Here is a 13480-nt window from a genome sequence, read left to right on the forward strand (position 1 = left end):
GAAAGCTATAAGTAGTCTCTGTACAAATACTATAAATCTGAAAATTAGTTTGTTTGTTGTGTAAGCGCGCTTATCTCAGAAATTACTGATTCGAATTGAAAAATAATTTTTGTGTTAGATAGCCAATCCATTTATCGTGGAAGGGTATAGGCTATTTATTTCTTCAAATTGCCGCGTGTAACTAGTCATTGATATTCTATTTATTACAGAAACAATAAAAGAATATGAAATAATGAAAAAAATTCTCGTTAGAATTCCATTAGATGAAGTAATGTCGGCCAAAGTCTGCCAAGTCGCTAGAAATGCGTTCCGCGAGTACTGGTACAGGAAGAGGACTCTAGAGAAGGTAATTAAAAATCAGTCAGCTCAGCCTATTGCAGTCCACTGCTGGATGCTTGGCCTCCCCGAGTTCGCGCCAAGCATCCCGGTTTTCCGCAATCCTCATCCAGCCTACATCAGCAATCTTACGTAGATCGTCAGTCCAACGGGTCGAAGGACGTCCCACACTGCGTTTACCAAGACGCGGTCTCCACTCCAGGACCTGTCTGCTCCAACGACCATCGGTCCTGCGGCACAGATGGCCAGCCCACTCCCACTTCAACTTGCTAATTCTGTGGGCTATGTCGGTTACTTTCGTTCTCTCGCGGATAGTCTCATTTTTAATCTTATCTTTGAGAGAAGAGAGAATTAAAAATCAAGAAAATGTTATTATTACATGTTGTAAATTCATCAGTTATGAAAAGCTGTTTTTCTTAATTTTAATAACTATAATACTCGTAGTATATATACACATTACACTCATCGTAGAATTATAAATTTTTAAAAATCATATAAATTTTATTATGGGTTTTTAAGCTAAAAAACAAACCGAACTTATAATTAGCGCGCCAACCGATATATAGTAGTGGTACAAAAAACAAATCTTTATATTTTAGAATCCAATCCATCCATTTCCGTTAAAAAGAGTAAATAAGAAAGAGTCAATTAGAGATAATAGATCTACTAAACTTTGGAACAGTTTTACAGAGATTAATAGATACTTACCTATGCTATGCTGTTTTTATGCTAAGCCATGTGGTTTTTATTTTGGTTTATAAGATCTAGTAATGAAATAACAGTATCTAAAAAAGAATACATATTACCATCTGCCATAGGTTTTCTTACACGTAATAAATTTATGATTTTCTTTATTTATAGCTAAATGTCAAGCCGACTGAACCTTGGGAAGTCGCTGCCCAACGAACTTTAGAACTGTATAAAAGAACGAAACCATCCATGAATGAATTGGCGAGAGCCGCTGAAAAAATTCAGGTCAAAATATTAAAGTAATGACAATATAATGAATGAGACCTTTTCAATAACTTTTAATATATTGTTAAATGTTCTAGTAAATCTGTTGTACATATTTATCATAGAACATCTTAAAACTAAATTATCGGTTATATGTAATGCACTAATCAAAGACATTTTAAATCTTCAACATGATATTGATATTACTATTACATAACCAAGCATTCAAATTTAAGTAATGTAAAAAGTTGTTTATTTAGTTAACTACGATTAATGCTATTTTTGTCCAAGAAAAATATTATAACGATGGTAAACGATGATGGGTTAAAGAGTGTTGTACATTTTAGATTGCCTTAATTTTCTAATAATTTTATAAATCCTAATCAAAATACCATCTACTTTTTTATATTTTATTTATATTGATACAATGATTTTATTAAAAATACCATTTTTATTTTAAAAAACTTTTGTTTTCTAACTTAGGCTGCTTACAAAGGATACTACGTTCGCAGAAATCTTCTTCGTCATTTAAAACCTAAGTCTAAAAAGAAGGGTCCAAAGGTTGACATGCCGGGGCCACCGCTTGACATCGCGGCTTCAAGAGAGATTGACTTGGGACCATTGCTAGTAAGATGAATATTTAAAAATTACTACTACTTACTGATATTATAAAGTAATATATCGGTCTTGGTTTTTTATCTTTTAGTGATGTTGTTGACAGTAAATAAACTAATTTTGAATTTTTTGAATGTTATTTTTTTAATGTGATTTTTTTTTTCTGTCATTATCATTAATTATAAGAGCGTATACTCCTAGTACAATCATAATGAGGTTAAAAAGAAGCTTCATATAGGTACCATTTGTTAAATTTTAAATTCGTATAAAATATTTTTTTTATCAGTTTTCTCTAATTTCAAAACAGGATATTGAAGTACGTGAAGACGATATTAATGCTTTGTTTGATGAACACGTAACCAATAAACTTGGTCTACCTTACGACCCACTGAGGGCTATCACTCATGTACCGGATGAGGAATACATAGAAGAAACAGACTTACACGTGGCTAAAGATAGGTCTTCTAGAGTTTTGGGAACAACGTCCCAACTTCCGATAGCGTCGAGTGTGTTGGAACCTCGACGAAGTTTGGCACCAAGCGCTAGTCAGCTGTCGGCAGGTATTGGTTTCACGTGCAATAAAAAACATTAAATTAAGCTTTATCTTGACTCCAGAGTTTTCATTAATTAGGTATATATTATAAATATATAATTATCGATGTCTTGATTTTTAAATTGTACTATCGGTTGATAAGTCGATTGATCATCATTCAAGAGGATTTGAGCTAAGTTGAAAAAGATCTGTTAAAATCAGTGTTTTGCCGAAGAAAATCTTACAGGTTGTTTGACTGCTATTATCATTTAGATTCTACTAAAGTTCAAAAAAAAAATCTGACATCTGAAAAACAATTTTCAAGAATGTAATTGAAATTTATGTCTGAGCCAGTAAATAGAAAGTGACTTACGGAATCCTCGGACAAATAAACATAAAAACATAATAAAAATTATTTTATTTTATGCAAAACTTATTGCTAAATTATAAAAAAAAATATATTTTTATACAAGGAAAACGTCAAAGTCGCTTGGCCAGTCAAATAAGTCAAGACGCTCGCCACAGTCGGATCGCAAGTCAAGTTGATGCTGTCGAGACGAGCCAAAAAATTTCCTTCTCAGATGTAACTTTTAAAACCATCTAATTTTGAACAAGTTTATTTAATTTTTTCTAATATTTACACGAATTTCGAAAAAGTTGTTTCATTATGATAAGTTATTTAATTCTTTCAGCCCGTAATGATCCACTGCTGGATATAGGCCTTTTCCATGTCGGATAAAAATCGGAGCTTAAACATTTCTCACTGTTAATAATGATAGTTATCAAGTGTCTATAATAACAATCGGAATCAACAGCTTTACGTGTTCTCCGAGGCACGGTGGGGAGACCAACAAGGGACATATTAATAATAAAACTAAAACAAAAAAAAAATAATTTAGTTATTATTTAATGATTTAGCCCATTGGCGCAGTTTGTAGTGGCCCTGCTTTCTGCTCCGCGGGTTGCGGGTTCGATTCCCGCCTGAGTCTGGTGTAATATTTGTATTTATTTATTAATGTATCATTTAAATGTACATTTATCAAAAAATAGCTATAACTGTGTGCTGTTGCCTATAACACATGCATTAAGTTGCATACCGTAGGAACAGACGACCTGATACGTAACTGATATTCGTAATAGAAACGATCCTAGCTACTAAATAGGATCAAATAGAACCCAATACTTTTGTGATATCCTAACAGGAGCCTTATGGTCTTAATACAAAAGAAAATAATTTCAAAACCTTGTACTTTTTAAAGATGATGTCATCATTATTTCACAATGTTTTAGTAACATTTCCTGTTAGATGTTTTGAATTCAATTTAGTTTCTTTTTTATTTTCTTTGTATTTTTTAATTAATTTAGTATTAGGGTTTTCCTCTAATTAACCAAGTATTTAAAATTATTTATAACATTATTTTAGTTTAAGTAATTTTATCAAAACACATAAAAAGTGTGATAAAAATATAAAAATAACAACAATTCGACATTTATGTTGCTTTTGTTTATTAACCGACTTCCAAAAAAGGAGGAGGTTCTCAATTCGACTGTATTTTTTTTTAAATGTATGTTACATCAGAACTTTTGACCGTGTGGACCGTTTTCGACAATTTTTTTTTTTAATCGAAAGGTGGTGTGTGTCAATTGGTCCCATTTAAATTTATTTGAGATCTAACAACTACTTTTCGAGTTATATCTAATAATGCGTTTTTACTTGACGCTTTTTTCGTCGACCTACGTTGTATTATACCGCATAACTTTCTACTGGATGTACCGATTTGGATAATTCTTTTTTTGTTGGAAAGGAGATATCTCTAGTTTAGTTCCGTGATAAGGAAACCAGGATCTGATGATGGGATCCCAGAGAAATCGAGGGAAACTCTTGAAAATCAGCAATAACTTTTTACTGGGTGTACCGATTTTGATAATTCTTTTTTTGTTGGAAAGAAAATATCCCTAGTTTAGTACCATGATAAGGAAACCAGGATCTGATGATGGGATCCTAGAGAAATCGAGGGAAACTCTCGAAAATCCGCAATAACTTTTTACTGGGTGTACCGATTTTAATAATTTTTAATTTAATCGAAAGCTGATGTTTGTCATGTGGTCCCATATAAATTTTATTGAGATCTGATAACTACTTTTTGAGTAATCTTTGATAACGCGTAGTTACTTGACTATTTTTTCGTCGATTTACGTTGTATTACTCGTCGATGTAATTGAAGCTGGTTTTTTTTTGTTTGCGAGCAAACACAATTACTTATTTATTCTTATTACAGAGACCTGAAATCTTTACTGATGAAAGACCAGAGGCTGTAGAAGATAATTTAGAAATCCAAGAAGCATTGTCAACAGAGTCTGAAAATGTTGGTGAGAGTCTTGGAACCGAGGCATTAGAAACTGAGGATGTTATAGAAGATATACCAGGTAAACTATTATTTTACGGTGTAGTTTTATAACATCGTTTATATGATACCATTAGAGTCGGATCACGTAGCTTTACTAGGTAATAACAGGATCTACAATCTTAGCAAATAAATCGATAGGATAAGCGTAATGCATGATGTTTGAAATACGCGATGGAATTAAAATTAGAATCGCAAAGAAATTAAAATTAGAAAAGTGCCCCATTTGTCTATTCTGCTTGATCTGTATCTCGATTTAATCATTTTATAATCGTTTAAATTTCACTTATGTGTATACATATGACTCGCACAACCTACACACTCTACATCAGGTACCACTTGTCTATCACAAAATGTATCCACTATCTTCATCAGTGTTAAAATCAAAATCAAAACTTAATTTATTCAAATAGGCTTCAACGCATTCTTGAATAATTTTACAAACTAGAATTATATTTGTTTTTATTATAAATGAAAGTTACTGTGAAGCTACCACTGATTCAGAATGTAAATGTTCAAAATGTACTGCAGCGAGGAATCAACAAAAAAACTTCACAATTTGATCTTTTAAAAAAAACCTTTAATGGAACAATGTACAGAACGGATGTCAAAATTACTACTTATAATCCATTTCCGTTAAAAAAAGTGTCTCATCGCTGTCACTTATTTTAGCCACGCCACATGACCAATTAAATCGTAGTAAATTACATCCGCGCCATGCTTAGTTCAACTTATAAATTTAAACAAGGAAATTCTTTAGGTAAAAACTCGCATAATAACAATAGAACACTTGAAATTACTGACAAATTGATCAAAATTTAAATATCAGAACCAATACGAGACATATTACACAGAAAAAAAGTCGATTACATATTAAGTCATGCTGAAGTATCATTATAAGCAATAATTTTTTTTTTTTTAATTCTTAGATGATCGCACTGAAGATACGGAAGATGAGGAAAGTGCACCTGCAGAGACTATTCCATCATCAGCCCCAGAAACAGCTGATACTACTGACGTTGAGGACGAAATGGCTGATGAACTTAACATCACCGATGAAGAAGAAGCTTAAACTCGTTTTGAAGACGATGATGAAGAAAATTTATTTATTAGTAATAAAATGATTTAGATTCATTTTATTAAATAAATTTTCGTTTATGCTTACTATGCTGAATTGGATATACGTACAAATAAATAAAATTGAAGTGTCTGTTTGTAATAAAATAACCGCTTTTTACTAATTTATACACGGTAAATATACCAAAATAACATTTTTACAATTTTTGTGTCTGTCTGTCTGTCTGATTGTTCCGGCTAAAGTAAAATCATATAATGTAATGTATATAATATATATATGTATGTATATGCTATATGCTTGTAATGTTTCGTTGTTTAGTATGTTATAAATGTTATATTGTACGTATCCTTACTACAATTAATTGTTAAATAAAAACTACCAAATTAAAGATAATAGTTTTTTAATTATTATTTTTAAGTAATATTTTATAAAGCAAGAAAATTTTTAAAGAAAATAATTTACAAACTGCATGTTATTTTTACACTATAATAAGACGTTGCTCACTAGATTGCAACTGATCGTAAAATAAGAATCCCTGACATATTGTAAATATAAAATTTGTTCAAAATGAACGATTTGCTTCAATCTCAAATTCACGAGAGTTGCAAATTAGCATTACCTGAAGGCCTTAAGGATTTGATGAGTGATATTTCTAGAGAGGTGCGGACTTAATGACCATTACAGTTTTGAAGAAGAAAATTCACAAAACCTTTATCCAGCAACGAAATATTTTCAGTTTATAGTATTTTAGATAACATTGTTACTTCTATTACTAAAACTATTCATAAACCGGGCAATTACCATGTTTTTTATTTTCATTTTGCTGAGCTCACAGGATTTCAGTGTTAACTGAAAATATATAATAGCTATATATTTACTGTATAGTCGCAGATAGTAAAGTTATCTTATGACCAAAGTGTATACGTATTTACTTTATATGTTCATAAAGGTTCTTAAGGTTTTTGCGTCTTTTTTTAATTTGTTGCTAAACTTGTTTTACCCAGGTTTTTATTTACAAAGGAAGGTTGAAAATAACATTAATTTTCAACCTTCTCAATGATAACTAATTCAAATAAATTATGTACGAAAACGTGTCTGTGTGTCTTAAAAATTTTTACTTGCTACGGGCCACAGCCGTACCGGGCCGGATTGTTACCAGGTAGAATCCAAATTCAAACTATTTCGTGTTTCAAAAACAAAGTTTTATATGTGCCTACATATTTTATCAAATTTGAAAGAAAGTCACTAAAACTTTGTTGTTTTCTGCATGAAATCATATATATATTATAAGAAACTGGCTAATAATATTTAACGGCCCAGGTTTTACGAGCTCAACCGCAGAACCTGAACCAATTTATTGCAAATTATCTCGAATCTCTGCTAGAAGTTAGAGAAGCATTGGCGATCGCGTGTCGCATTTGTAATGAAACGTGTGAATGTTCTTGTGAGTCAGGGCTGAGAAGGGAATTAATGGCTGTAGGGCTGGATGAAGAAGATCTAGACAAAGCTGTTAAAATCATACAGAACCATTTAAGAAATTGCTCAGGTAAGCTATGCCGTAGAATGTGTAAGTCGATATAGTAGTACAGTTACTTGTAATAGGTCTTTACCTATATGGAATTACCGTTTTTGATGAACTTTTTTCTATATTTTTTATTTTTATTATTCAAAATAATTACTCATGGAATCAATGCATATTTGCCAACTTAGTGGTAACTTATTGATGCCTTTCTTAAAAAACTCTGCTGGACGGGAGGCAACAAACTCTTCAAAGACATTTTGTTCTGCGTCTCGGGTTTTGAATTTTTTCCCGCCAAAAAGTTATCCAAATTCTGGAAAAAGTGGAAGTCTGTAGGAGCAAGATCCGGTGAGTACGGTGGATGACGGAGAACTTCCAGCCCCAGCTCTTGTAACTTGGAGACCATCTGCTGTGCAGTATGAGGTCGCGCGTTGTCGTGCAGGAGCCGCGGGGCCAAGCGATTGTCCAAAGCTGGTTGGAGAAGTGCGAGTTTCCCCATTATTGCATTTAGTTCTTCACAATACACAGTAATGCTCATACCGTTTGGTAAGAAGCTGTGATGAAATACACCGACGCTAGATCACCAAACAGTTACCATTACTTTCTTAGGGGTCATTTTTCGTTTAGGGCATTGTTTAGGTACTGAACCAGGATCTGACCAACTAGCTGAGCGCATGCAGTTGTCGAATAGAATCCATTTTTCGTCACAAGCAACAATGCGATTCAATATGCCTTCGTTTGTGTGTCTGTTGAGCAGTGCAAGGCACGTCTCGACGCGTATTTCGCACTGACGTTCATTCAAATCATGAGGCACCCGTTTGTCGAGCTTCTTTACCTTGCCAAATTGACGCAAATTGACCAATATTATTTTAGTGTTAACTTCGAAAGCTGCTGCTAATTCAGCTGTAGTTTGAGAATCATCAGCCTCCACAATCGCCTTTAATTCGTCATTGTTGACCAACATTTTCGGCCGACCACGTGGTTCATTTCTTAGGTCAAAATTTCCGGAACGAAAGCGAGCAAACCAATAACGGATGGTACGATCGCTAGTAGTGTTCGCACCGTAAACGTCGGCGTCGTTGATGTTGCTTACCGCTTTTGCCGCTTTGCTACCACGACGGAACTCATACTCCATAATCACTCGAATTTTTAACATATCCATGATGACGAAAAACGTACAAATGCGATGTAAACAGAACGCTAACCATTAACCAAATGACTAATTATAAAAAAAGAATTCTATATTTTTAAAATAAAAATAATTTGACATTCGAGTTCTTAGCGAATTTTTGTTTTAGTTTTGAAATAGCCAGTACGACGAAACGGCAATTTTATAGGTAAAGACCTAATATTAATAAAACATCAAACTCTCAACACTCCAGAAAGATGATATGATTATGTTTATCTATTTATTGAAGAATCCTTACAAAAACATAAAAACCAACCAACCATTACAAATAAATAAAAAAATCGGGAAGAAAGTATACAAAATTTAATAAATAAACCTTAAGTTAAAACTATTTATTTCATCATTCCAGCCTATACAGTCCACTGCTGGACATAGGCCTCCACAAGTTTACGCCAAAAATAACGTGAACTCATGTGTTTTGCCCATAGTCACCACGCTGGGCAGGCGGGTTGGTGACCGCAGGGCTGGCTTTGTCGCACCGAAGACGCTGCTGCCCGTCTTCGGCCTGTGTGTTTCAAAGCCAGCGGCTAGATGGTTATCCCGCCATCGGTCGGCTTCTTAAGTTCCAAGGTGGTTGTGGAACCTTGTTATCCCTTAGTCGCCTCTTACAACACCCACGGGAAGAGAGGGGATGGCTAAATTCTTTAGTGCCGTAGCCACATAGCACGACTATTTATTTAGAAGTCAATATTTATAATGCACATTTCATATGATACAGTGAATGAACCAAGTATCTTTATAAAATTGATGGAGAAAGTCAATATTGACGAATTTTATATACCATCAATTCAAGAAGCTATCCAGAGGGCTTTTAAGCGACAGAATCTACAAAATATCAAAAGTAACGTAAGTAAATTACAATGAAGTTGACTATACTCTTATTTGCTATAACCTAATATATAAAATTTTCGTGTCGCGGTGTTTGTAGTTAAACTCCTCCAAAACGGCTTAATCGATTCTCATGAAATTTTGTGTGCATATTGGGTAGGTCTGAGAACTCATCGATCAATCAATCGAACAACATCTATTTTTCATCCCCCTAAATGTTAAGGGTAGTCCACCCCTAAATTATTTTTTTTTTTTAATTTTTAGATAAATTATTTATTTTTTATTTTTTTATGATACAACATTAAAAAATACATACAACCCTAAATTTTCAACCCTCTACATTCAACCCCTATGCTTAAATAGCATTTAGCGGTAAGACGACGTTTGCCGAGTCAGCTAGTAGTGGTATAAAAATACTGATGCAATCAACTAAATGACAAAACGTGCTTTTTTACATAATTTTTTTTATTTATCAACATGTTGTGTAAAATTTGTTTCAAAATATTAATTTATTTCGAAAACACATGCGCATTGATAAAATTCTATTGCATTAGTTTGCGTACTCATATGGTCTTTTGTTAATTTTTTTCTCTTTTCTTTACAAATTTCAAATTTCCTTTACAAATTATACGCTGTGTGGCTAGGGCAGTAAAGAATATAGCCACCACCTCTCTTCCCGTGAGTATCGTCAGAGGCGATTAAGGGATAACACAGTTCCACTAACACCTTGGAACTTACAAAGCTGACCGATGGCGGGATAACCATCCAACTACTGGCTTTGAAATACACAGGCCGAAAACGGGCAACAGCGTCTTCGGAAGCCAGCCCTGCGGTCACCAACCTGCCTGCCCAGCGTGGCGACTATGGGCAAAACACACGAGCTCACGCCATTTTTGGCGCGAACATGTGGAGGTCTATGACAAGCAGCGTACTGCGATAGGCTGAAATGATGATGATGGTGATGAGTGATTAAAACTGATCATTATCAACAAATATAGCTCTTAGTGTGTTAAAATGGGAACGTGTGAGAAATGGATGACTTTTGCAAAATACGATTTTATTCGTTAACCTTCTACTTTACGTATAATCTTTGAAATAATAACATAAAATTATTTTCAGTACTTACAAAATGATCACTATGTTGAAGCAAAAACAGCGGTTCAACATACTATGCAAATATATAAAAGCAAACCTGAGGTAAACCCGTGATTTATTCGTAACTTTTCCTTATAAAATTATTATTGCAGTGATCGGGTCATACGAATCGGCAACCAAATTTTAGTCATTGTGCAAGTTTTGTTTTTTATTTTTAACTAGCTGACCCGGCGAACTTCGTATCGCCTAACAGTCGATTCTTTAATTTTATTAAATTTTTTTTTAGAATTTTTCTCTCCGTAAGAACCATCCTCGTACTTCAAGGAATATTTTAAAAAAAGAATTAGCGAAATCGGTCCAACCGTTCTCGAGTTTTGCGCTTAGCAACACATTCAGCGACTCATTTTTATATTATAGTTTATTACGTTTATATTTTTTAATTCTATTTCAAATTATTTTTTAAATTCTAAATTGAAATCAAAGTGAAAGGACAAATGCTGTCACTTTAAATGTATATTACATTAGCGTTACGTTACAAATTTTATTTTATTTTTCAGACAGCGGAATTAAATATTTTGACGCATCTAAAACCATGTAAGCACTATTAGCTATTTCAATACATACCGCTAATTATGATAAAGACGGCAATATTACTGTATTTTTTCCAATAGTTCTGCATCACGTCTTATTATTACTATAATTTTACGTTGATACGGCAGCAATATCAAAAATAAACGAAATAACAGTCTCAGTTTTATTTTGTGCCTTATTTAAACTAAGAAAAGACCTAGACAAATAACAAATAACAAAACAGATAAGCACAAATAATCTTAGAAGATTTTAATTTAATTTATTAGGTTATTATAGCCTTACTTATTATATATATATATATTATTATAGGTTGACTTTCTGAATTAACAAAATTTGGAAATTGAAACGGTATTAGATTAAGCCGTGATAAAAATAATTTATCATATAACACAGTTCCACTAACACCTTGGAACTTACAAAGCCGACCGATGGCGGGATAACCATCCAACTACTGGCTTTGAAATACATAGACCGAAGACGGGCAGCAGCGTCTTTGGTGCGACAAAGCCAGCCCTGCGGTCACCAACCCGCCTGCCCAGCGTGGTGACTATGGGCAAAACACATGAGTTCACGCCATTTTGCACTTCTTTATGTATATAAACTGAACTGGATTGTACAGATACACTCAAATATAAAATATTTTTAGGCCTTAATATATCCTCAAGTTCTTCTACTAAAACATATGATGCAACGCCGAAGTTTGAAGCTGATGATTTTGAACCAAAGACCGATCAATGTCTAAGAGCTTCACTTAACACCAGCATTGAAAACGAGTCTGAAAATATTAATGATGAAGATTTAAATTTGGAAATAAATGATTTACGAAATACAGAAAAATATATTTCTAATGATGATTATAATAAAGATGGTGATGTGTATGGTAATGATGAAATTAATCACTTATCACATAAGGGTGATCCCTGTGTTTCGGAAATTGAAAATATCATAGAACAAGTTATTGATGATGAATCAGAAAATGAATCAATCTTTTCTTTAATTAATGAATCTTTAACAACCAGTGATGATAGTATCGATGAAGACTTGTAAATAAAAGGAAAAACAATTGTTTTAGGTTTTTATTTAAAATTTACTGTGTCTTATCGACTAATCGTAGGACAGATAGACGAATTTGCTAAATATATATTTATATATATATTTTTTTTTTTTGGTAAACAATGTTTAAAAATAATTTCTACAATAAAGCATTTTACAAATTTAGTAGTTTAATACCTTCAATTTAAAATATAATCAACATTTTTACACCAACATAGTTACAAACTAAAGAAAATAATGTGAAAATCAACAAGTGTTTAGTAAAATAAAATATTTAGACGTGATTTTACATAAATATTACAAAAGTCGAGTATTCACTTGGTTGTATTTAGTTTAATATCATACAAAATTACGCTAAGAAATGTTATTACTACAAGTTTTACGTAAAATCGTACCTAAGATTTTTTCATCGAATAAATCGGATTTATTAAAGTGACAATTATGTATTAACCGTTTTATTTAATATAGACCTATTATAGATTTAACTAAGAAATATATCAGTAGAAATCACAGTTTATCTCGATAAATACTAAAAACAATTAATATAATTATTAAAATCGTATTTAAAAGAATATGTTTCCGAGGGAGGTAACAATAGCAGAGCTGTCAATTTTTTTGGTAAAATCTTAAAAAAACACTAAATAGACTAGCGGAGTTGCTATTAATAAATAATATTTATTGTTCGTCATTTACAATAAAAGTAACCTAATAATTAATTTCTTTATACAAAAAAAAAATATAATAAAATAACTTTAAACGTTATATTAAAATTTACTATTACATAATTATTAATAAAAGCTTAATCTAAAAATCTTAAATATATATAGAACCTTGAGCGACCGAAAATTCCAGAGATCTCTTCAAACATACTTTGGTATAATCCAATATCAAGGCCAAACATATGCTACTTTCATTTATCTATATTTTTTTTAATTAGAAAACAAATGAACTTGAAGACAAAAGTGAAATTGTTTTCTGTCACATTGTTAATTACCTGTGCAAGTGAAACTACATTGCCCGTAATAAAAATTAATTAGTCTTAATTATTTAAAAAGTAAAATTAAAATATATTTTTTTACGTTAAAATCAGATCAATATTATGCACCAGGTAAATAATATAACTTATAGAAAGCACCGGTGTACATTACATACTTACGATAAAAGAAATTCCTATTTTTTATCTGGTAATACAAATCATACTAAAACACTTTTAATACACTAAAATTTAATGATTAATCTTACCATTGATATGTACTCAAAATATTTATTATGCATTCTAATACAA

General features: G+C 32.2%; 1 protein-coding gene across 1 annotated transcript; it reads left to right on the forward strand.

Moving 5' to 3' along the window:
- The first annotated feature begins 6487 nt into the window (after positions 1–6487).
- On the forward strand, positions 6488–12189 carry LOC123659212. The gene is made up of 5 exons (XM_045594464.1): positions 6488–6580; positions 7241–7429; positions 9310–9474; positions 10576–10653; positions 12055–12189. The coding sequence occupies exons 1-5, from the start codon at positions 6488–6490 to the stop codon at positions 12187–12189; spliced, it is 660 nt and encodes a 219-aa protein (XP_045450420.1).
- The last annotated feature ends 1291 nt before the right edge of the window (positions 12190–13480 follow it).

The sequence above is a fragment of the Melitaea cinxia genome, chromosome 13 (genome assembly GCF_905220565.1).
Source record: "Melitaea cinxia chromosome 13, ilMelCinx1.1, whole genome shotgun sequence".
In the NCBI taxonomy this organism is placed as follows: Eukaryota; Metazoa; Arthropoda; class Insecta; order Lepidoptera; family Nymphalidae; genus Melitaea; species Melitaea cinxia.

What these genes read in the sequence shown, in the direction of transcription:
- LOC123659212 (XM_045594464.1), top strand. Translation starts at nt 6,488, where the DNA reads ATGAACGATTTGCTTCAATCTCAAATTCACGAGAGTTGCAAATTAGCA. An exon ending in AAGAAGATCTAGACAAAGCT is followed by an intron (nt 7,430 to 9,309) that starts GTTAAAATCATA and finishes CTATTTATTTAG; the next exon opens with AAGTCAATATTTATAATGCA. An exon ending in TATATAAAAGCAAACCTGAG is followed by an intron (nt 10,654 to 12,054) that starts GTAAACCCGTGA and finishes TTATCACATAAG; the next exon opens with GGTGATCCCTGTGTTTCGGA.